Below are 22,256 nucleotides of genomic sequence, written 5' to 3' on the forward strand. Positions count from 1 at the left end.
CCCCAGTTGTCTGCTCTCTGTGTCCATTTGCTGCATGTTCTTCTGTGACTGCTTCTATCCTTATCAGCGGCACCAGGAATCTGTGTTTCTTTCTGTTGCGTCATCTTGCTTTGTCAGCTCTCCGTGTGTGCGGTGCCATTCTTGGGCAGGCTGCACTTTTCTTTTGCACTGGGCGGCTCTCCTTACGGGGTGCACTCCTTGCGCGTGGGGCTCCCGTACACGGGGAACAACTCTGCGTGGCAGGGCACTCCTTGCATGCATCAGCACTGCGCGTGGGCCAGCTCCACACCGGTCAAGGAGGCCTGGGGTTTGAACCGCGGACCTCCCATGTGGTAGACGGATGCCCTAACCACTGGGCAAAGTCCGTTTCCCAGAGGCTTTCTTAAGATTTCTGGTAAGCCTTGGTTTTTGCTTATGTATTAAGAGACTACAAAGATGATTGGAAACTTACCAAGAATGTGGGTGAGTCTTGCTTGCTTCAGACATAACAGTAGGGTAATTTATCGGCTAACTCCCAAAGCAGTATATCTTGAAGTATGTCCTGTCCCCGAGATTCTCGGTGGGGGGGAATCTTCCAAAATTACTGCCTAGAGAGTATGATCTGGGTGTCAGCATTTCTGGAGTAGAATCCGGCGAGGAAGACCCAGCATTCAGCATGCATGTGGACACATGATCAGCCCGTTTGCTGTGTTGGGCCACATCTCCAAATGTACTTTTGACTCCCTTGGTGTCTCCCAGTGCAGAGACCTCATATTCCACCTTCTGCAGAGTAAAAGCTTTCAGTTTTTTTTTTTTTTTCGGGGGGGGGGGGGCAGTGGGGCAAGGAGTCATTGATAAAGAAGCATGGAGTAAGAGGATGTCTAGCATCTAGGAATCTAACTTCTCAAAAATACTTTTCACCCTGCTCTTCCTCATTTTAGCTACCCCACTTCACCATAGTATCTTCTGATGCTAAGATATAAATCAGGTTGGTTTTCAGGTTTTCTGACTGCTGACAGGGGATTTGGACTCCTTGAGTCAATTTAGTCAGTTACCACTGATTTTTCTGGCTTCCAGAATTTTGCTATTTTCTCCTCTCTCATCTTTCCTATTTTTGTGGGATTAGGACTTTAAAAAAAAAACAAAAAAAACTTTTAGTGTTGTTTAAGTTAGGTTTGGGGAGAGAATAAAAATTAGATGTATGGTGGGTGTGTTAAGTGTTAGAAGAGCCTGATATATACAGCCTACTCTCAGATATTTGGAAAATGGAAAGACAGGTAGACAGGTAAGTAGGTAGGTAGGTAGAAATAATTAAATAACTCATGTGGCAAATGGTAATAGTTGGTAAATATGGGTATCTGGGTGGGGGGGTATGTTGAGGGTTATATGTATTGTTTCTGTATTGTTTTTTGTGACTTTCCTGTAAGTTTGAAGTTCTTTCAAAATTAGAAGTTTTTTTAAAAATTAGATGTGTGGTCAATCTGCCATTTTAACCCAAAATCCCTTTTTGAGGGTTAGACTCATCCATTTATGCAAGACATATTTATGAAGTTCCTACTGTATGCATTCCCTTTCCATCTAGTGTGTGCATTAATGGTCATTAACTAAAATTACAATAAATAACTAATATAAATGGCAATTTAAGGAAACAGTTTAGACAAATGTATAAGAATTTGAGTATTACATTAATATGAAAGTTATATAGGTTAATAAATACCTTTGAACAAGTGATTTAAACATTGGCTAATATAGCAAGCTTTCATTTTGTGTGGTGTGAGGTGTAAAAAGAAATTTTAATTTAATCTGTTTTTATTAAACTTTATACTTAGACATGAAGCAATTTGTGATAGTAGTACCTCTGCCTCATTCTTGGTAGGAAAATACATTTGAAGTAAAGGAATCCATAACTTTATGAACTGAGTAGTTTATTTCTAAATTATGTCTTTAAAACTTGGGATGCATTTTGCCATCAAAATACTGTTATAAAAGGGATGGTTGCCAGGGAACCGAGAGAGTCTACAACTGCAAGCAGGAGAATCCCATCCATCAGCCATGTGGGATCTAAGCCCCCTCTCGATTTAGAGGTGGAGTGGACATTGCCGTCCCAAGGTTTTCAGGATGGAGGAGTAAAATATGGGTTAGAGTGGACTTACTGGTATTCTACTAGAGAATTATTGTGACTCTAGCAATGGAAGAAAGTATATCATTGATGAGGAGACTGGCCACGGGAGTTGCTGAGGGCAGGGAGAGGGAAGAAGAGGTGTGATATGGGGGACATTTTGGGGACTTGGAGTTGTCCTGAATGATACTGCAGGGACAGATGCAGGACATTATATATATCCTGCCATAACCCACTGAATGGATGGGAGAGAGTGTGAACTACAATGTAAACTATAATCCATGCTGTGTAGCTGTGCTCCAAAATGTATTCATCAAATGCAGTGTACGTGCCACACTGATGAAAGATGTTGATGTGGGAGGAGAGGTGGGTATGGAGTGGAGTATATGGGAACCTCATATTTTTTAATGTCACATCTTGTATAATCTGTGTATCTTTAAAAAAAGATAATACAAGATTAAAAAAAGGGATGGTTAGTTGTCAGAGAAGTATATTATCCACATTGTAGCTAAACTGCATCTTTTCATAGTTCTGTTTCTATGGGAAATCTGAACTGAATGCCACCCAGTTATGTCGGGTACGTAGCCCATCCGCAGTTCCCATAGCTCTTGGAGGAGAAAGGGTATTTATAACCCTTCTAGAGAAACAGTTGAGATTCTGTATGCATTTACATGTGTGTGTATAGAAGAAACTATTTCCCAGAGGCTTTTTTTAGGGTTAAATTGTAATAGATAATAACCAATAACAAACTTAGTAATAACCAACTTACATTACCTCTTTGATCCTTACAACCTTATGAAGTAGGTATTGTTTCTGTTTAAAAGAAGAAGAAACTAGTACAAAAGATTTTTTAACTTGCTCAATCTCCCATAAGGGCTTTGACACATAAGGGCTTAACAGTTACACAATACTGAATCTCAGCCCGAAGACCTTGCTCCGGCCGCTAGGTACTGAAGCTGTTTGTGGGTAAGGGTGGAAGGAATTGTGTATATTACCTGATAACTTTTTTAACTGTAATTCTGCTTTGTTTTGTTTTTAAAGTCCTGGTTGTTGTTTTCTTGATATTTTAATTTTAATATTTGTTTATTTGTTGACCTGATTTACTTATATAATTAAAATAAGAAAAGTAGGAAGAATGGTATATTACAATTTTAGAGCTGAATATATTTTTTTAGACTCATATAATAAATCTTTAAAACTAAAGCTCTAAGAAACTAACTTTCCCAAAGTTACACAGTTAGTTACTAAGACCAGTATCCAAATTGCTTGGTTCTCAGTCTAATTCCTTTTCCTCTACCTATGTTTTATGTAGCACCTTGTACTCAAAAAATTGTTTTAACCAAATTTGGCAAAGAATTAGGCAGTGTACTCAGAGTTAAGCCACACTTTCTATTACTCACTGCTTTGTAATTTTGTCATCCTGGAGTGAACCACTGATAAGAGACAAAATTGCCTTAGCGCAGGGGAAGAAAACTCAGGTGTCTGCAGGAAGTGAGGCACATAACTTCATCCGGTGGAGCTGGGACTAAAGTCTATGGGGCAGTTTCTCAGGCGACCAGTTTGTAACCTCTGCTGCAAAGGATTCATCTTACATTTTTAATTTCATCCATCCACACTGTTACTGACTATGACAAGGAAACAAAATCAATTTCTAGTGACATGATAAAACTTTTGAGTTAAATTTAAAAGTCAATAAACCATTAAGTGACCAGGCACAGTTAGTCTAGCTGTTTACTCCATGAAATAACTTGTTTACATATGTTTTAGCTGTATACTACCCATAATACAAAGGCCATACATGTTTATTACAAGTTAGAATTTGTTCCATCTTGAGGTTAAGTGTAGAATTCTGCAGTCTCATATGGTAGCAGACTTGCCATCCTTATCTATTGCATGCAAGGCTCTAGCATAGCATTATCACTTGCTGGAAGTATTTTATCTTGTTTCACAGCAGTAGACATTACACAGCATCTGTAACCAAAAACTTTTACTCAACCTCTTAGAACTCTCAGCAACGGGAAAGTCCCTAAAGGCATTTAAAAGTCTTACCTTATTTATTTCCTGAGAAAATAATGGAACTTGTGGTTCTAAAAGTGGGAATTGATATAAAGCTTTAAAGCATTCTAAATCTAACATGCATTTGTAGGTTATTGATGAACTTCTTTTCCATCAGTATCAGAAAAAAATAGATGAGAGTAAATACCTGGAGAGTTTTGTGAGAACTTGCATTCAACCACCTTCTTTTTTTTTTTTTAAAGCTTCTTATTGAAGTATACATACAGAAAAATACACAAATTATAAATTTACAACTCAGAGAATTTTTATAAAGTGACCACACCTGTGTAACCAGCGCCCAGATTAAATAAAGCATTTATCCTTACTACTGTTGATGGACATTTGGGTTATTTCTTACTACAATCAGTGCTGCTGTGAACTATCTTAGACATGGTTTTGTGTGTGTATGTGAACTTAGTACACATCTGTATTGGGTACATAACTGGGAGTAGAATAGCTGGGTCATAGGGTATCCATATATTTAACTTTACTAGATACTGCCAAAAAGATTTCCAGTGCTCTTGAACCAAATCAGGTTCCAGGAGCTGTGTAGCGTCATTCTAGTCCCACATCCTAAACAACACGGACTTGGCTTTTTCATTGTAGCCCTTCTAAAGGGTATCTCATTATGGTTTGAATGTCCACAGTTCTTGCTGATTGTTGAGATTGGGCACCTTGGAGGTTGTTCATTGTCCATTTGGATGTCATCTTCTAAAGTACTTAATCAAATCTTTTGCCCTTGCTTAGTAAACTTAACTCTTTTTCTTAAACTAAGTTTTAAAAATAGTTTGCATAGATAAACATCTCATTGAGAGAGCTAGCTCTTTTCCCCCATTGACTTCATTGCAGCAAATAACTTCCAAGAAATCTGTTGATATATGTATGAGATCTGTGTATAAAACCAAGATTGTTTTTGCCCACAAGATTGCCTTCTAGGTAACTGTAAACCAGAAGAAATCTTGAAAGGAATGTTTATTTCAAGTCATTTACTGAAAGTGTTAAATGGAACTATCAGTATTTATTATTGGTAGGAAAAAAATAAAGTAGTAATAAGCACAAATCTACTTTTTAAAAAATTAGCGTTTGCAATTTTTTATGCTTATTTTGCCTTTCTGTTTTTATGAATTTGTTTTATGAATTCTGATTTGTAACAGAATGAGCTATTGATAAAACCCTTACTAAATAGAAGCATTTGCTTAGAAAAATAATGTAGTTTATAATTGCCCTTGGAAAAAACACTTAACTCTTACTGGATGTGGGTTTTTGTGTTTGTTTTCCTGCTTACAAATAGTCGATGGTTGTGGTCAAACTCCAAAAGTTAACAGAAATATGTAACATAGAAATTGAAAATCTCCCATAATCTCACCTCCTAGAGATAACCACTGTTAAGTTTGGTTCGTATTCATCCAGATTTTTTTCTTTTATAGTTTTTGGTTTTTTTTAAAGATTTATTCCCCACCCTTGTCTGCTCTCTCTGTCCATTTGTGTTCTTCTGCTTATGCTTGCATTATCCGGCTTCACTGGGAAACTGTATGTATCTCTTTTTGTTGCATCATCTTGCCGCATCAGCTCTGCATGTGTTCAGCGCCATTCCTGGGCAGGCTGTGCTTTTTTCACGTGGGGCAGCTCTCCTTGCGGGGTGCACTCCTTGCACATGGGGCTCCCCTATGCAGGGGTGCCCCTGCATAGCACTGCATTCCTTGTGCACCGCAGCACTGCGCATGGGCCAGCTCACCACACAGGTCAGGAGACCCTGGGGATAGAACCCTGGACCCTCCATATGGTAGATGGACTCTCTATCAGTTTGAGCCATGTCCACTTCCCCAGATTTTTTTCTTAACATTTATTAACATACATTACAAATGATAACATACTCTACATACTGTTTTGGTTGTTTTTTTGTTTGTTTGTTTTCTTTCTTAATGAAGTTTTGGGTTTTCAGAAGAACCATGCATAAAATAGAGGATTCCCACATACCACCCCACCACCAACGCCTTACCGTTAGTGTAGAACATATGTTACAATTGATGATAGCACATTTTTATAATTGTACTATTAAAGTCCATGGTTTAATTTAGAGTTCACTGTGTAGTGTAGTTCACTGGATTTTTTAAAAAATTTTTATTCTGTTATCATGTATACAGTCTAACATTTCCCCTTTTAATCATATTAGACAGTGCTGTTAATTCACAGTGTTGGGCTACCATCACCACCATTTCCATCATTCCAAATAGGAACGCTGTACATTTTAAGCCTAAACTTCCCATTCCCTACCCTCCCTGTCCACTGGTAACCTATATTCTAGATTCTGACTCTATGGATTTGCTGCTTCTTATTGTTGCAAATCAGTGAGATCATATAATATTTGTCCTTTTGTGTCTGGCTTATTTCACTCAACTTGTCTTCAGGGTTCATTCATGTTGTCATGTGTATTAGGACATCATTCCTTTTTATGGCTTTCTATATAACTTTTGCCACTTGTTTTTATAATCTAATAAGAATTAATACTGAATTTTTAGGAATTTCATCTACAATAATTAGATATTCATTAAAGACAATAAGAATGCTCTCATTCAGGCTCTACTGTTTTGAATAGATAAAAAATAAAATTAATTAGTAGAGCAATTTTATTAATCTTCAAGTCCTTAAAATGGTTCATTTTCTGGTAGGTTAAGTATGCATCTTTTAATTTACTTAGCACAGTGTTTTCCTAGTATACAGAAAAATCCCAGGTAGGGGGATTTGTAAATTAATGGGGTTCATGAACAGGTTGAAAGCAGTTTGACTTTTCAGCAGTTTCTTTTGTGTTTGAAGCATTCTAATTATGAAAATTCAGGTGCTAACCTGGCAAATCTACTCTTCATTAGAACCTTTCTGGATTGAACCTATACTTTGTAATAAAATGTTTGCTTCTGATATTCAGATGATGGCAGTCAGATTAAGGATGGCTCTGCAGAGGACCTGCAGATCTGACTGATCATGCGAATTTATTCTTGTTTTCTAGTTCAGTACTCAGCATTCTTGAGAATGACATCAAGTCCTTCCTAAAAGCAAGTATCCTAGTCTTGGATTAGAAAGCTCCAAATGGATTTCTCTAAGTGGTGAGGCTAATTTAAAAGTATATATTCTTATGCTATTTAAAAAGCAATATTTTACAAGCTAAATAAAATAAATTCCAAGGCATCCTTCTTGGTAGAATAGAATAACAACTAATGAACAAACAAAATCTTTTTCCTCTAATCCAGAGGCAGCTCTTTAGACAGTCATTGTGTTCTGAGGTCTATGGTCTCAACGTGTTGCATCTTATATCAAAATGTGAATAACTGAGCTGCATTTCTCTATCCATATTTAAAAGACTGAACAAAATAATGTTGCTAAAATGTTAAAGAAGATACATTCTTTCAGTATCTTTATTGTGACTGATTTTGGTGAACATCAGGATGGTTCCACATTTGGGCTTAATTGTCTTGAGTTACCTGTACTATCCAGTACTTTGCTAGTTGAAGATTGCCTTCCAATTTTATAAAGTATTTAAACTTCCATCTGACTAGATGGAAGTTTCTCTAGATTATAGGTTTGGCAGTCTCAGAAACAAGACTGTTTTTGCTGTCTGCGTCCATTCACTGTGTGATCTTCTGTATCTATTTCTCTTTTTTGTCTTCTCATTTTTTTATCCTCTAGGATTTACTGGGATTCGATCCTGGGGACCTCTGATGTGGCAAGAGGTTCCCTGTGAGCTGTGCCACCTCAGTTCCTGGTTTCTGCTGCGCTTCACCTTGACTCTCGTACTTAGTTTTTTTACACAGTATTGTTTCTTGAGCTGAAAACTCATTACCCTGCAGTATGTTTTGTCAACTAAATTAGAGCAAATCAGAACAAAACTTCAACAGCCCTCCATTACCTTTATGTAGGTTTTTGGCAGTAAGGAACTCCTGGTAATAAATGCTTAGCCACTGTCATGTGAACAACTTTGTCATAATAAACATAAACAAGGGTTTCACTGGTGGAGCTACTGGAACTGATTTTTTTTTAATGATTTATTTTATTTATTTCTTTCCTCTTCCCCTCCTCCTCATGGTCTGCTCTCTGTGTCCATTCACTGTGTGTTCTTTTGTGTCCACTTGGATTCTTGTCGGCTGCACCTGGAATCTGTGTTTCTTTTTGTTGGGTCATCTTGCTGTGTCAGCTCTCCGTGTGTGCGGCGCCATTCCTGGGCAGGCTGCGCTTTCTTCACGCGGGGCGGCTCTCCTTATGGGGCACACTCCTTGCATGTGGGACTTCCCTGCGTGGCATGGCACTCCTTCTGCACATCAGCACTGCACATGGGCCAGAGCTCACCACATGGGCCAGGAGGCCCTGGGTTTGAACCTTGGATCTCCCATGTGGTAGGCGGACACCCTATCTGTTGGGCCAAATTCGCTTCCCTGGAACTGATTGATCAGACTTCAAGGAGAGTCATTTACCTTAAGTGGCATGACTATTTAGGGAGGATGTTGGAAAGCGTATGTGTGTGGGAGCTGTGGAAGTCACGAGGTTGCCGATTGTACAGCTACCCTTCATTTTTAGTTAGGGTGTCCTTCTGCTGATATCTTGTGTTACCTATTTTAAAAATAATCTGTTCCTTTTCTTTTGTGTGAATCATGATAGAAAAACAGACTTCAAGGCTGAAACAAAAACTTGTAAAGGAGATTTTCCTCCCCAATGTGGGAATTTATAAACGGATGTGTGAATAGGGCCTTGGACTACTATTGGCAAGCATAAAAATGACTTTCACATGTATTTCATGGAATGTATGTAATTGCCCATATCCTTTATTCCTTGTGTTTATAAACTATGTGGGAAAATTTAGGTATTGCTTATAGAATTTCATTGCTTGTGATCTAACTTTGCAGTTAGAGTTTTTCTCAATGCTTTTGAATTGAAGGAGGTTTAAGTGAAACCTCTGAGAAGTCAGAGAAGAACAAATTAAACATAAGTCAAATCAAATCCCAAGGTGCTGTGAGAAGTGGTTTTCTTTTGTTATTTGGGGTTGTTTTGTTCTTTGTTGGGGGTTGTGGGTCTCTGAACTAAGACTGATGATCGTCTCTTAAAGTGTCAGCATTTGCCCTTCTTATTTCCTTTAGGTTAATGTTTGGAATTCATTAAACAGTTGAAGCAAAATAGTCCTGCCCTATGGGCTCTCCTGCTTTGTGGAAAAGCTGTGATTTATAAAGTCACAGCATAATGAAATTAAGTGATAATGAAAAGCCTTAGGTAGACTAGCTGTGTAATATATTTTAGGCAATTTACACAGGTTGATTTGTTTAATTACTATTATTAGTCTTGGCAAAATTGTCATTTTTAATAGTAAGATCTCTAAACCAATTCTTGCTTATTCTGCTATTGAAAATAGGCTCTGATTTTTTTCTTAAAGTCCAAACCATTCCTTTAAAGGCAAACAGATGTTTGTTCTCCTTCCCTTCAGTCGGGGAAAGGTGATAGTTAAATGTGGTTCTGACCAGTGCCTTTCCTCTTGGCTGTTAAAAACACCAGGTTAAGTGGAAGTAGATTTGGATCCCTTTGAGTTTGGAACGAGCACACGCCCATGCCCTCCCTACTTCTGGAACTGGTTCAAGATTTGGATAGAAGGGTTTGTTTGGGGGCGTTCCCTTTTCTTATCTCAGTGTAAGCATATGCTAGGGTTGAATTTATTTTGACTCTTCCACTTTAAACTTGAAATCGAAGCACGAGTTTAAAGTACAGCAGAAGAGTCCGCTGAACTTTAGAAATGAGGGATCCGAGGAGGAAGGTGCGCACGTGCATTCTAAAAACTTTCTCATGGAGGGGTATATCCTTACGTGTTTATATGTATCTGTTCACTAATAATTGCTTCTGAAAGGGGAAATATTTAAAACTGTATAAAGATCTTTGTGGCACTTACTGTGTGTTCTTGTGCTTAGTTTTAGCAGCAATGCCTCAAGTATTCGTAATTTTGAAATTGATGGCAGAACTGAAGTAAATTCTAAATTTTTATCGCAAAACCTTCTGAAAAGTATAAGAAGATGGGCATTTGCAAGGGGAAAAAATGTACCGTTTGTGATTAATCCTCAAGGGAGTGATTGAAAAAACATATAGATGACTGAAGCTTTCTAACATTTTCTTTTAAGGATCAGATAGAGAGCTACAAATGATTAATGTTAGATAAAGGTCACCCAGATTCTTCTTAGAATTGAGAAACAATTCTCTCTTCATGGATTATTATTTCTCTTTATCCAGGAATTTTGAGACATAGCACCTTGAGTGTTTGGTAGGACTGATTTCTTGACTGATCTCTTCCAGAGCCTGGCCCAGCTAGAGAATCTGTGCAAACAGCTGTATGAGACAACAGATACAACCACTCGACTCCAGGCAGAGAAAGCCTTGGTTGAATTCACAAACAGTCCTGATTGCCTGAGCAAGTGCCAGCTACTCCTCGAAAGAGGGAGTGTACGTAAGATTTGAAAAATCCCAAGGGATAACAGAGGCTTAGGGAAACAAATTCTAGATCTACTTCTTAGAGATGAATTGGGATAGCTTCTATTCCTTGATTCCTCTAGATGCCCCTGCCCTCTTAATTTCACTTTTAAAAAGCACCATACGTTCCATACTGGCAAAAAAAAAGGCAATACAGCCTTATCAGGAAAATCATTTTGGACTACATTTTTGTTCTAGGATTCTTTTTCTGTTTTCCTGGGTAAGTGCCACCTCATATCCTTTACAGAGGAAGACAGGGAGGATTGGAGGTCCTGGGAAGGGTAAGATCCCCAGGGTGTCATGACAGGGTATTGTCTTTGCAGGAGTCAGAATAACAGCTACACGTCAGCATCGAGCACTCTGCTCCCTTAGGCGAAGTGGCTATGTAATCAAGTCCAGTCCTCTGCTTATTCTCCCTGATACTCAAGCTGTTTTCTAAGCATGCTTATTTATATTACCTGGTTTCACAGATGAAAGGAAAAAAAGAGAATGTAAGAGTATTAGCCATAATTATTATCAGTGTGGTAGAGCTGAAAAGATAATTGGCTAAAAATTATCCTGTAGTAGCTGAGGGATCCATCTCTTTTCCAAATATCTGGTGGTCACAAGGTAATGGTCAGAGATTGTGTAGCACTCTCTTCTAAGCTTTATGCATATATTTTCTATATTTCTTTTTTTTTTTTTAAATCTCCCTGTTGACTTCTTATTGATTTAGCAAATTGATTGGAATTGTGAGTGAAAACTGTGGTTACAGTTATAGGGGCCTTTCTTCCATTATTAATGGTTTGACACACCTGCTCTAACTCATAGATCTAAACCATGTTCAAGGGTGTTGAATAAAAATCCCATTAATTTCTGAAGTCACTTTTATAGACATTTTTCTTAATCATAGATTTTGTTTCTATATCTGATGATATTATACATTGCTAACATAAATGGGTAACCTTCTTTAAGTTCTCTTAGTTTCATGGAAAATGATCCTTAACCCTTGACTCAATTATTTCAATGGTTCCAAGTCTGTTCCTATTTTTATGCCATTATATATATAATATAGCCTCTGAAGCAATTCTTACATGATTCCTTCTTAAACATTATGATCATTTGGAATGTTTAATTCTCCGTAGGGTGAAAATTCATTAAAAACCAAACTTAAGAATGGAATAATGCTATTCCATTGCTCAGGGCATAATATTTCTTTCTTACAAAAAATTGTTATAAATTTTACTTTAAAACTAGCATACACATTCTCCAGAGCTGTAGCTGATTTATACTTGTGCTGATGGAAAGATATAATTGCATATAATTTTATAATTTAATACAGCATAATGTAGTGGTTCCCTCTAAATTTCTTATGTCTTGCTGGTACCATACATTTAGGAGTATCTCAAGGTGAAACTTGGAAGCGTCATGATGACAGGAATATTGAGGGAAGAACATTTATTTCTTGGTGTAAATGAAAGAAGAGATTTTTCTTCTAAGTTCTTTTTTTTTTTCCCCATCTTTTCACAGTCATCCTACTCCCAGTTACTGGCAGCTACATGCCTTACAAAGCTTGTATCACGCACAAACAACCCTCTACCATTGGAGCAACGAATAGATATTCGTAAGTAGAGAATTTTCTGTTCTACCTTAAAGAAATTGATTGGTTTTGTGATGTGCTTCTAGTACTTAAATGTATGTGCCTCGTTGATTACACTCTGAAATTGCTAGGCATATAGACTATCTCAAGTCCAGATTTTTTCCAGAACTTTGGAGTTTTGAAAGCAAGGAGGGACCAGTATAATTTGTTGTCATAAGGTTTCTTTTATTCAGCCTTTACTGGCACAAATAACTAAGAAAAACCTTGTTAAGGATTTTAAATTCCGCTCAGACCATGTCATTTAACCATCTAGGGATAGGTTCATTATGACAAGTATTAAATTCTGAATTAAAAGTCTGCAGATAGTCTTAAATTTGAGGTTCTATTTCTCAGTAGCATAAAAAATTATGAGAGTTTAAGGTAAATGGTCTGAATTTACCATTTCTTGGCCATTGTTTAAAGATGTATGCCCTTCTCTGGCAGAGCTTTCTATTATATTATATGGATTATTTTTGGTTTATAGGGAATTATGTGCTCAACTACCTTGCCACTCGGCCAAAGTTGGCTACTTTTGTGACACAAGCACTCATTCAGTTATATGCCAGAATCACAAAACTGGGCTGGTTTGACTGTCAGAAGGATGACTATGTCTTCAGAAATGCAATCACTGACGTCACAAGGTTTTTACAGGTACAATGTGTATGTTTTATGTAATAAGAATGGGAGAAGTAAAATATATATTTTCTTGTCTATTTTTTTTTTATTACACAAAATGGAGGTATTTGATATGATCTCTAATTCCGTTTATTTTTTTACCCTTAATATGTCTCGGCAGTGTTAACAAGTCAGTGCAAACAAATCCTACCTAATGCCTATGTACTATTCCAATCTAAAATACCATAATTTGATTAACATTAATCAAATTAATATGTAGATATTATAGATGGGCATTTAGTTTGTTTCCAGTTTTCTTCTCTTAAATAAATAGTTCAGTGACTATTCCAGTATGTATAGAGTCATACTTTGAATAAGTGTGCTTTCAGGGTAAATCCCTAGCCTTGAAACCTTCCGTGTGGTAGGCGGATGCTCTATCCATTGAGCCAAATCCACTTCATAGTCATTTTTAATTTTATCTTACTCATTTGTCATTTATCTTACAAAGATGTTTTACCAGTTTCTCTTTTTATAATGTATGGGAGTATTTAAAAGACAAAAGTTTTAAATTTTGGTGAAGTCACATTTATCAAACTTCCTTTATGGTTGTTAGGTTTCATGTCCTGTGAAGTTTTAAACTACAGTTCCTTGCTATCTTGCCTAGGAAATTTCACTTTCATTAGTGACCCAGGGATCTGTCATTCAAAACCTTTTTTTTTTTTTCCAAACCAGGATAGTGTTGAATACTGCATCATTGGCGTCACAATTTTATCTCAGCTAACCAATGAAATTAATCAAGTAAGTGCTACAGCCTTCCTCATTGAAGTAAGTGCCATATTTTTTCTTAGTAGTGGTGTTTTCTGCTGTGTGTGGGATGATCTTTTCTGGCAGTTGTGTGCTTTTGCGGTAAGTGATTAATGCCCTTTTGAAGCACGATAGTTGCATTGGGTTTTCCTCTGCAAGTGCAGCCTCCCTCACTATTAGTGTCCTGGTGACCTTCTGTCTCCAAAATTTTTTACCCTCCCATCTAGGCTCTCCTCATTAGAATTAATAGTCATTGTTAGAGATGAGAGCAATGGTTACAAGTCAAAACCATAATGAAAAATTGCCTTGCTAATGAAAGAGAATGAGTCCAAAAATCTGTTAAATTCCAAATAAATTTTTAAATAGTCCTTGATGTCCCAGTTTACTACAGAGGAAATGCCAGTGGCTTTCTAGTGCTCTGTCATTTTGTCAGTTATTTTCTTATGTATCCAGCTAAAATTTTATAATTATTGAACAGGCCAGTGCTAATACTAGTTATAACATCTTGTCCTTAAGTTGTCAGTGTATTAACTACATTAACATCATTGTTGCTATTGCTCATAATTATGCAGACATTTTTATTAACCCTGAGAAATTTTAACTGGGAGCTGGTATTATTTTAAGTGCACAGTATTACAGCGTATTAAAATTTTGAATCCATATTGTCTTCTCTGTCACATGTGATCCCTGTTATGGTCAGTAGTTATCAAATAGTAATAGTGTATGCTTTCAGGTGATTACTATGTGCCAGGTACTGTTCTAAGTACTTTTCATATCTTAACTGATTTTATTCTCATAACAGTCCTATGAGTTAGGTACTGTTGTTGTTCTGTTTCCCAGAGAAGAAAACTGAGGCACATAAAGATTAACTGCTTTGCCTAAGCGACAGTACCCAGGTTTGAAGCCACCATAGTCTTACTCCAGAGACTTCCTGTGCTCTTAGGAATTAACTTACTGTTCAGCCACTGTTCCCTTAGAAATAGGGAAGGATGTTCTGACCAAGTCTGGAGGTTATAGGAGTAAGTTCTCCCCTTTGAAGTTCCCAGGCAACCTTGAGGTTCTTTTATGCCACTTCTTGTGTGCCTACTGTTTGTCAGGAATAGAGGAAAATGATATTGGAGAAAGAAAAAAATTTAGTCCTTACCACATAGAAATAAATGTAATTTAGCTGCAAAGACAAAAATGGAAGAATAAGTGAGACCAGTAATAATACAGGTTACTGTCATTTATCTTAATTTCATGACTGTTAGACAATGTTTGTTTTGGAAGTTCTACAAGAATTTCAGCCCTGAATGGTTTGTTTACCAAAATCCAAACCTTGCTGAAGTATCTGTCTTAAAGACTAAGCCACAGTACAACATGATTAGCAATGTTTGCCAATAATTTGGTAAGTTTTACCTACCTGAGTACAGAAAAAATAAAAATTTGCAGTGGAGATCCTCATCCCTCTTTTCCTTTTTCCCTGTAAGCTGTAGGGAACTGATATCTTGGCTGGCTATTAGCAGCTTATTGTCCTCTCTACTTTCTCAGCATATATATTGTTTAACAGTAACGTAAATGTTAAAAATGTATTGAAATTTTGCTGGTTTTGGAACTCCCACTGTGTCTGAAATGTGTGTGAAAAAACATTTTTCTTTGCTACTAATTCTAAAACTTGCATCGTTTCATTCTTTTTCTGTACAGGCAGATACCACTCATCCTTTGACCAAGCACAGAAAAATAGCCTCATCTTTCCGAGATTCATCATTATTTGATATCTTCACACTTTCCTGTAATTTATTAAAACAGGTAAGATTGTAATTTGGGTCTATTTCCTAGATTCTTTCGAAAGGGTGAGAATGAGTGGGGACTTGGTAGATGCCAGCTCTGAACTGAGCCCATGAGAGTTTATCTCCATCCTTAATCATTAGCATCTCCCATATAATACCTGTCTCAAAAGAGTTGGAGAAACTTGCCAAAATTGTCGCATAAAGTTAGAGAAGAAATTGTGATTTCCTTTTTCAGATCTATCCCCTAGGAAAAGGGTAATAAGTGAACACTTACTGCATGCTCTTGTCTTAAAGGAATCTAGTTTACCACAAAGTTTAACGTTTTATTCTTTGTTTTGTTTTGTTTTTTTATAACCACATAAAATCTTCCTACACAGAGTAAAAGCATGTCAGTTTTATGGTGTTTGGGTTCTTAGAGCTCTGAAAGCAGGTTCAGACTATGTTATTAGTATACAAAAACTAAGCTGGCTCCCCTGTCCCCTGCTGAGTTAAAAGCAGCAAATAAACAAGAAACATCTGTAAGGAAAAGTAGATTTTGAATTTTTAACAACCATTTAGATTTAATAACCTGAAGGGGTAGATAGTATCACATAAGGAAATTACCTGTTTGATGTTTCAATTCATTTATTGCTAGAGTTGAACTAAGAAAAAAATGTTAACCTAAGAGTCCTACAAGTATTTAGATGCCTTGTCCCTGTTGGAAGCTAAATAGGATGTATAAATATTAGCCTCCAGCTTTTTGTTCACACTTCCTAGTATGTCCCAATTTTAGTTTTAGACTCAAGTTTGGATTCTTCCTTTTGTCCCACTTAGTGATAGCCATCTTTTTCCTCAATTATTTAGCTTTATATCAGAATTCCCAAACCATTTTTAGGCTAGGTAATCTGCTTAGCAAAGGCTGTTGTAGCCCTTGGAAGGGACAAGCTCTTCAGAAAAGTACAAGGATTGAGTTCTCATCACTGATGATACTATCAAAAACCAGTAACCAACTAGTCACTGAGGCCATACCTGGGGTTTGTATCTGATAATCATAGTAGTTAGGGACCAGAATTAAGCTGTAGCCACATACTCTGCAGGTGAATAAATAAAATTCAGTGGTAATTCTGATTTGAAAGATTTTTGATAATGGTAGTAATGGTGGCGTTAGAAAGGAAAGTAGAGTAGGATGTAGACCTTATTCAGAGATCCCTCCCAGAGTTTAATCTTGGCCCTGTCTAGGAATAGCTAGGTTCTCACATGCAGATGAATTCATGCCTCCCGTGTTGCTTCAGAAATAATTCCCTGTGGCCATAATGTCCACAATGTACAAAGGCTAGGTGTTAAAAAGAGAGTTTCTTTAAATAGCAGCTTTGTGGGGTTTTTTTTTACATTGTTTAATGTTGTCTAGTTCAACTTTTCTGCAAAGATAACCCTCATTATAAAAATTGCTTTAAATATGCAAAATATCCCTTAGTCTTTGAGCACTATGACTTCTCTGAATCTTTTTTCATATCTGTCACTTCTTACACCTTTTACCACATGGAAATCCCAACCCATTTGTAGAGTAGTAAACTAGCATAGAAGTAATCTTAGTTTCTATTTATCAGATATCTATTACACAGCACTGGCCCCCTTTCCATCCTTTAATTGTCTTAAATTTTTTTCCTTCTTCATTTTCTCCCCCTGTCCATACCAGGATTTATCAGTAGCTGATAATAACCAGACCACAAAAAGTGTGGCTTGCTAAGGTCTTACGTACGTTGTACAACTAGTGACCGTCACTGTACTGGTAAATGAGGAGATAAGGAGCTAGGTATTTTCATGATGACATTAAGGTGATAGAAGTACAGCATCTTTTTTTAAAAGACTTTCTTTTTACTGCGTTATAACATAGTCTTTCTTTCTGGCTTACCAGTCTTTTTGTAAGGAAGAGGGGTGATTGCTTGGGGCTCATTATGTGGTAACTTTTACAGGCTTCAGGAAAGAATCTAAACTTGAATGATGAAAGTCAGCATGGCTTGCTCATGCAACTGCTCAAACTTACTCATAACTGCCTAAACTTTGATTTCATCGGCACGTCTACTGATGAGTCCTCAGATGACCTGTGTACAGTACAGATTCCCACCAGCTGGAGATCAGGTAACAGAACACACACCACCTAAAGCAGTCTGCTGCTAAACTTTACATTGTATCTATAGGATGATCTGAATGGACCCTGGCAATCTCTTGTTTTCTTTTGAGAGAAAATCTAATATTTTAGCATTTATCTTTATAAAGGGGGAGCATTTGTTGTAGGAACTTTATCAATCCCCCAAATGAGTGAATTTCTTTTAATTACTGATTGATAATCGATGTGCGTTTGATTTTCTTGCATTACTTGGCCTAGGACTTCTGTTGTCTCTTATTCATTTGGAGTGATGTCTAAAATTCTTGCTATATGGACATGCCTTCTGAAAACGAAAACAAAACAACAAGCAAACAGAAGAGAAAACCTGCTCAGGGGCGCTGATGTGGCTCAGTGGTTGAGCGCCGGCTCTCCACGTAAGAGGTCCTAGGTTCAATCTCTGGCCCCAGTACCTCTACCTCAAAAAAAGAAAGAAAGAAAGAAAGAAAAGGGGAATTAATTAAAACAAAAGGAAAAAGAAAGCCAAAGGCCACTATTACCTTATCACTTTCTAAGGAAATAAAGATTCTAACAGATAAATAATCCGAAGGATGTGCACTCTCAAATACAGTGCCAGAGATATGCCGGTAGCAATGTGCAGACGAGCTTTCTTTTATCTTTGTTTCAGCATTCTTAGATTCTTCAACTCTGCAGCTGTTTTTTGACCTGTATCATTCCATCCCTCCTTCATTTTCACCTCTGGTGAGTCAGGACCACAGTTCCTAAAGCAAACCTTTTTTCTAGAAAGTAGCAATGGTGAGTGAGCCTTATGTTCATTTTGTTTAAAAAAAAATCATACAAGTAAAGCTTAGAAATACTAATATTATCTAGCCTTCTGAGAATAATCTTGCAGCCTACAGGTTTTCACAATGAAGTTTTGACTCACTGTTTTTAAGTTGTTCCTCTCTAGCAGCCAGTGTCTACAGATGGTCTAGTTCTGTTGGTCTCATCTCGTATCTGATTTTGTACAGTACCTCAACTTGCCATGGGCTAGAGTGTGGGGAGTCACCTGATAGTGTCTAATTGAACCATTAAGATTGTCCTGACAAAATTTTTGAAAATCACTCAGGCATATATTATAAAAGTGATAACTAAAAGCTGTAATGGGAAGGCAAATTTGCATACTTACCCAAAATAGCATTTGAAAGCTATTGGGAAGGACCTATTTCACCTTAAAAGCAATAATTAACCTCAAACTGCCAAAACCCATTCAGGTTCTAAAATACTATTATTGGTCTAGTATTTCAGGTTTTGGTCTAAAAACCTGTTGTATACAAAATATACCAAAAAAAACCCACCATAACGTAATGGCTGCTTTGCGTTATATTCCTGCAGTAGACTATTTTCTTGATCGTGTACTACTTCTCCAGATTAACACAGACCTTTGCTTAATGAATTCAGTATAGTTGCATGTTGGAAGGACTGTTTGCAAAGGTATGGGCAAAATTAAGGGGCTCCACAAGGGATGGCGACCAGTGTCCCCTCAGGCTAGTGATAGTGGAGCATCTCAGGGGCAAGGGGAGATGCCACGGGAGAGGCTGAAGCTCTGGCTTAGGAGAGGGCTCTGCAACAGGAGCTTGGTCATTGGCAGAGAAGTTTCGCCTCTGCCACGCCAAAGCCCATCAGGGTTTCGTCCTGCCCTCTGATCTGCTGATACCTTCCATTGGTTGACACCGACTAGAGACGGAAGGGCGAGAGAGCTTGGTTGTACAGAGAGACACATCAGCCTCCCAGGGAGCGCAAGGCCGAGAAAGGTAGAAATGGATCTGGAAGGACAAACAGAATATAAATATCTAGCATAGCAGGGAAAGGGTAAATGTTTTCTGTGTAAAAATTGTTTTTTTCAGGGCATAGATCTGGCTTGGTTATTTCATTATAGCACACATAGTAAAGCCTGGATTACCCAAAAGGTATTAATAAAGCAGAAATCTAAAGCATTGAAACTATTAATTCTTGGTATTTCCAAGTATTATATATATATCTTAAAAGTAAGAATCAAGGAAGCCAAAGAATAATTCCTAAGCATATTTCCAAACTGTGAATTTAATACGTGGCTGTGATCAACTTGGATCTAATGCCCTGTTATAAATGAAGCTCTTTCAGAAATGCTAAGCTCTACCCTCCTTGATCTTTCCATATCATTATAATGGTAGCAGTGGTCGAATAGAATTAGCAGGCTATGTAAAGGAGAATAATATAGGAATGCAAAGGGTCTGGTGAAAATAGCTGTACCGTCTCTTTGATGTGCTGTGTCTGGGTTGTGCCTCTGCCTCTAGGTGTTGTCCTGCTTAGTACAGATCGCCTCAGTCCGAAGGTCCCTGTTCAACAACGCAGAGAGGGCCAAGTTTCTCTCTCATCTAGTTGATGGTGTTAAAAGAATACTGGAAAATCCTCAGGTAAGAGTTTGAGCTAATTTTCTATGACTCCATATAGATAGAGTTAGTATACACCTATTTATGAGACAGAAGGAAATTCATCTAGAGGCCACAGAAAATGGTTCAGTCTGCCATTTTTTTGGAAGAATTGTGTGAATCTGTAATTGAGACAAATTCTGATAGTACTGTCCAAAAAAGGAGCTTGTATCCTCCAGCTTCACTAATGCAGGAAATGTGAGAAAGGAGCACTTATAAATACAGGAAAATAAAATAAAGATAGGACTAGTCATTTTTCCCTCAGAAAGAAGAATCTAAAGTGTGTTTTTTGTTTTTATTTTTATTTTTTTTTAATGTACATCATTAACCTCAGTGTATAGGTCTATTTTTAGGTGGGAAGGGAAATTTTTCTCTTCAGATATCTATTCCCTAACTCAATTGCCTCTGTTCAGTCTTGAAGATTCATCTAAGACCTACTTTTTAAAAGTAGCATTTCTCTACACTAGGAAATCCTTTTTAAAAGCAATTCATTTATAGATACACCCAGTTCTGTCCCTCATTTTAAAAATTCATTTATTCATTCAGCAGATTGTATGGTGCACCTACTGTGTACCAGGCACCATTCTAGGCACAAGGATTCCATGCCTAGCACAAAAAGTCCCTGTGCTCATATTCTAATAGAGGAAGACATATATAAGGATACATGTAATTGAATGTATTGATAATATATAAATAAGTCAAAATTATTATATCATTGTGTAATAAAATATATAAGTATATTAATATAACATAAAAATTAAATGTATTATAGTAATAATAAAATAGAAACCTAGGAAATAGTTCTGTAACTTTGCCAATACAGTTGAGTTGTGCTTAATGATAAATCTGAAATGTGAAAATGAAAATTTCATTACCTTTTCTTGAATTGGTGTAAAGCAGACAAACCAGTCACATCTTGGGTTGTGCCACATTTCTTCTGTTAGTTAACCAGCCAGCCTTGTAACCTTAGAGAAGTAGTGTAATCCTTCTGGGTTTCCTTTTCAAACCTCTTTCAACTGGGGCCAATAATCCCATCTCACAAATGTTTATTGTGAACAGAAGAGATAGAATGTGATGTCCCCTTTAAAATTACTACTGTTTTAAAATTTGCTTTTGAACTTTATATAGATGTATCATTCTGAATGGTGATTTACAGCTCAGAAGTTAAAAAATAGATTTCCTTCCTGCCCCCATGCCATCTCAAATATGTGTAATTCTTGAAGTATGGTGTGTAACATTTTGCCTTTTATTTTCCTCCTATGCTGTCACCAGAGCTTATCAGACCCAAACAATTACCATGAGTTTTGCAGACTACTAGCCCGATTGAAAAGTAACTACCAACTAGGAGAACTGGTAAAGGTGGAAAACTACCCTGAGGTCATTCGATTGATAGCCAATTTCACGGTGACCAGCCTACAGGTTTGTCTTTGATTGTTTGTCCTTTTCTTCCTAAACTTTGGAAGCTCTTTCCTCTTGCTCATTGGTTTAGCCTTATATGAATATTTTCTCTTTTTTTTTCTTGCAAAAGTGAGTGTAAGTATAAGATAACCCTGCAATGTAGTTACTATTGCAGCCTATTTATTTTCACTTTCTAAAGTGCAAGGCATATCATTAGAAGAACATGTGGGAATTGCAAGGATAATATTTAGATTCAAGGCAGAGAGAATTCCCTCGTAAATCATCTGGGGAGCTAGCCAAAAAATATAGGTGCTTGGGTTTTACCTGCATAATTTCTGATTCACTAGGTCCAGGGTGGAACCCAAGCATCTGTAGGTCTAACGAGTTCTCCAGGTGATTCTGATACATAGTAACATTAAAGACCCACTCTCATAATGCTTTCCTTGTGGTAAGTTTTACAACCAGCTTAGAACAGCTCTTCTTATTATAGACGCTTATTTTTTGACATCAATAAATACATTAAACTAGTTACCACATAAGACAAAGCCCATGAAAATTTATCCTTTTTTAAAAAGTCTTTATCCATTGTGTTAATTGTCATGAGACGAATGTAGTGTGTACAAACACGGAAAATATGTCTTCTGCTCTTTTGGTTTTCCTTAGCACTGGGAATTTGCCCCAAATAGTGTACACTATCTCTTGAGTCTGTGGCAGCGGCTGGCAGCTTCTGTGCCATATGTCAAAGCCACAGAGCCCCACATGCTGGAAACTTACACTCCTGAGGTCACCAAAGCCTACATCACATCGCGTTTGGAATCTGTGCACATCATACTGAGGTAAGGGAATGGGGGCA

At 37.2% G+C, this 22,256-nt stretch overlaps 1 protein-coding gene across 4 annotated transcripts in view; it reads left to right on the forward strand.

Annotated features, from left to right (window-relative positions):
• XPO7 (exportin 7) overlaps positions 1-22,256 on the forward strand; it is a 71,486-nt gene that overhangs the window by 27,570 nt on the left and 21,660 nt on the right. Inside the window, exons 1-11 of one of the 4 annotated variants that reach the window (XM_012525821.3) lie at positions 9,865-9,941; positions 10,472-10,618; positions 12,155-12,248; positions 12,748-12,914; positions 13,611-13,703; positions 15,366-15,470; positions 17,404-17,569; positions 18,223-18,296; positions 19,871-19,990; positions 21,278-21,424; positions 22,067-22,239. In XM_012525821.3, the coding sequence (XP_012381275.1) occupies positions 9,921-9,941; positions 10,472-10,618; positions 12,155-12,248; positions 12,748-12,914; positions 13,611-13,703; positions 15,366-15,470; positions 17,404-17,569; positions 18,223-18,296; positions 19,871-19,990; positions 21,278-21,424; positions 22,067-22,239 (1,307 nt within the window). In that variant the 5' untranslated portion in view covers positions 9,865-9,920. Of the gene's footprint in view, positions 1-9,864; positions 9,942-10,471; positions 10,619-12,154; positions 12,249-12,747; positions 12,915-13,610; positions 13,704-15,365; positions 15,471-17,403; positions 17,570-18,222; positions 18,297-19,870; positions 19,991-21,277; positions 21,425-22,066; positions 22,240-22,256 lie in introns of those variants that run through there. The other 3 variants (XM_012525822.3, XM_058289825.2, XM_058289824.2) reach the window with 3 other exon arrangements.

This window comes from Dasypus novemcinctus, chromosome 29 (assembly GCF_030445035.2).
Source record: "Dasypus novemcinctus isolate mDasNov1 chromosome 29, mDasNov1.1.hap2, whole genome shotgun sequence".
NCBI lineage: Eukaryota > Metazoa > Chordata > Mammalia > Cingulata > Dasypodidae > Dasypus > Dasypus novemcinctus.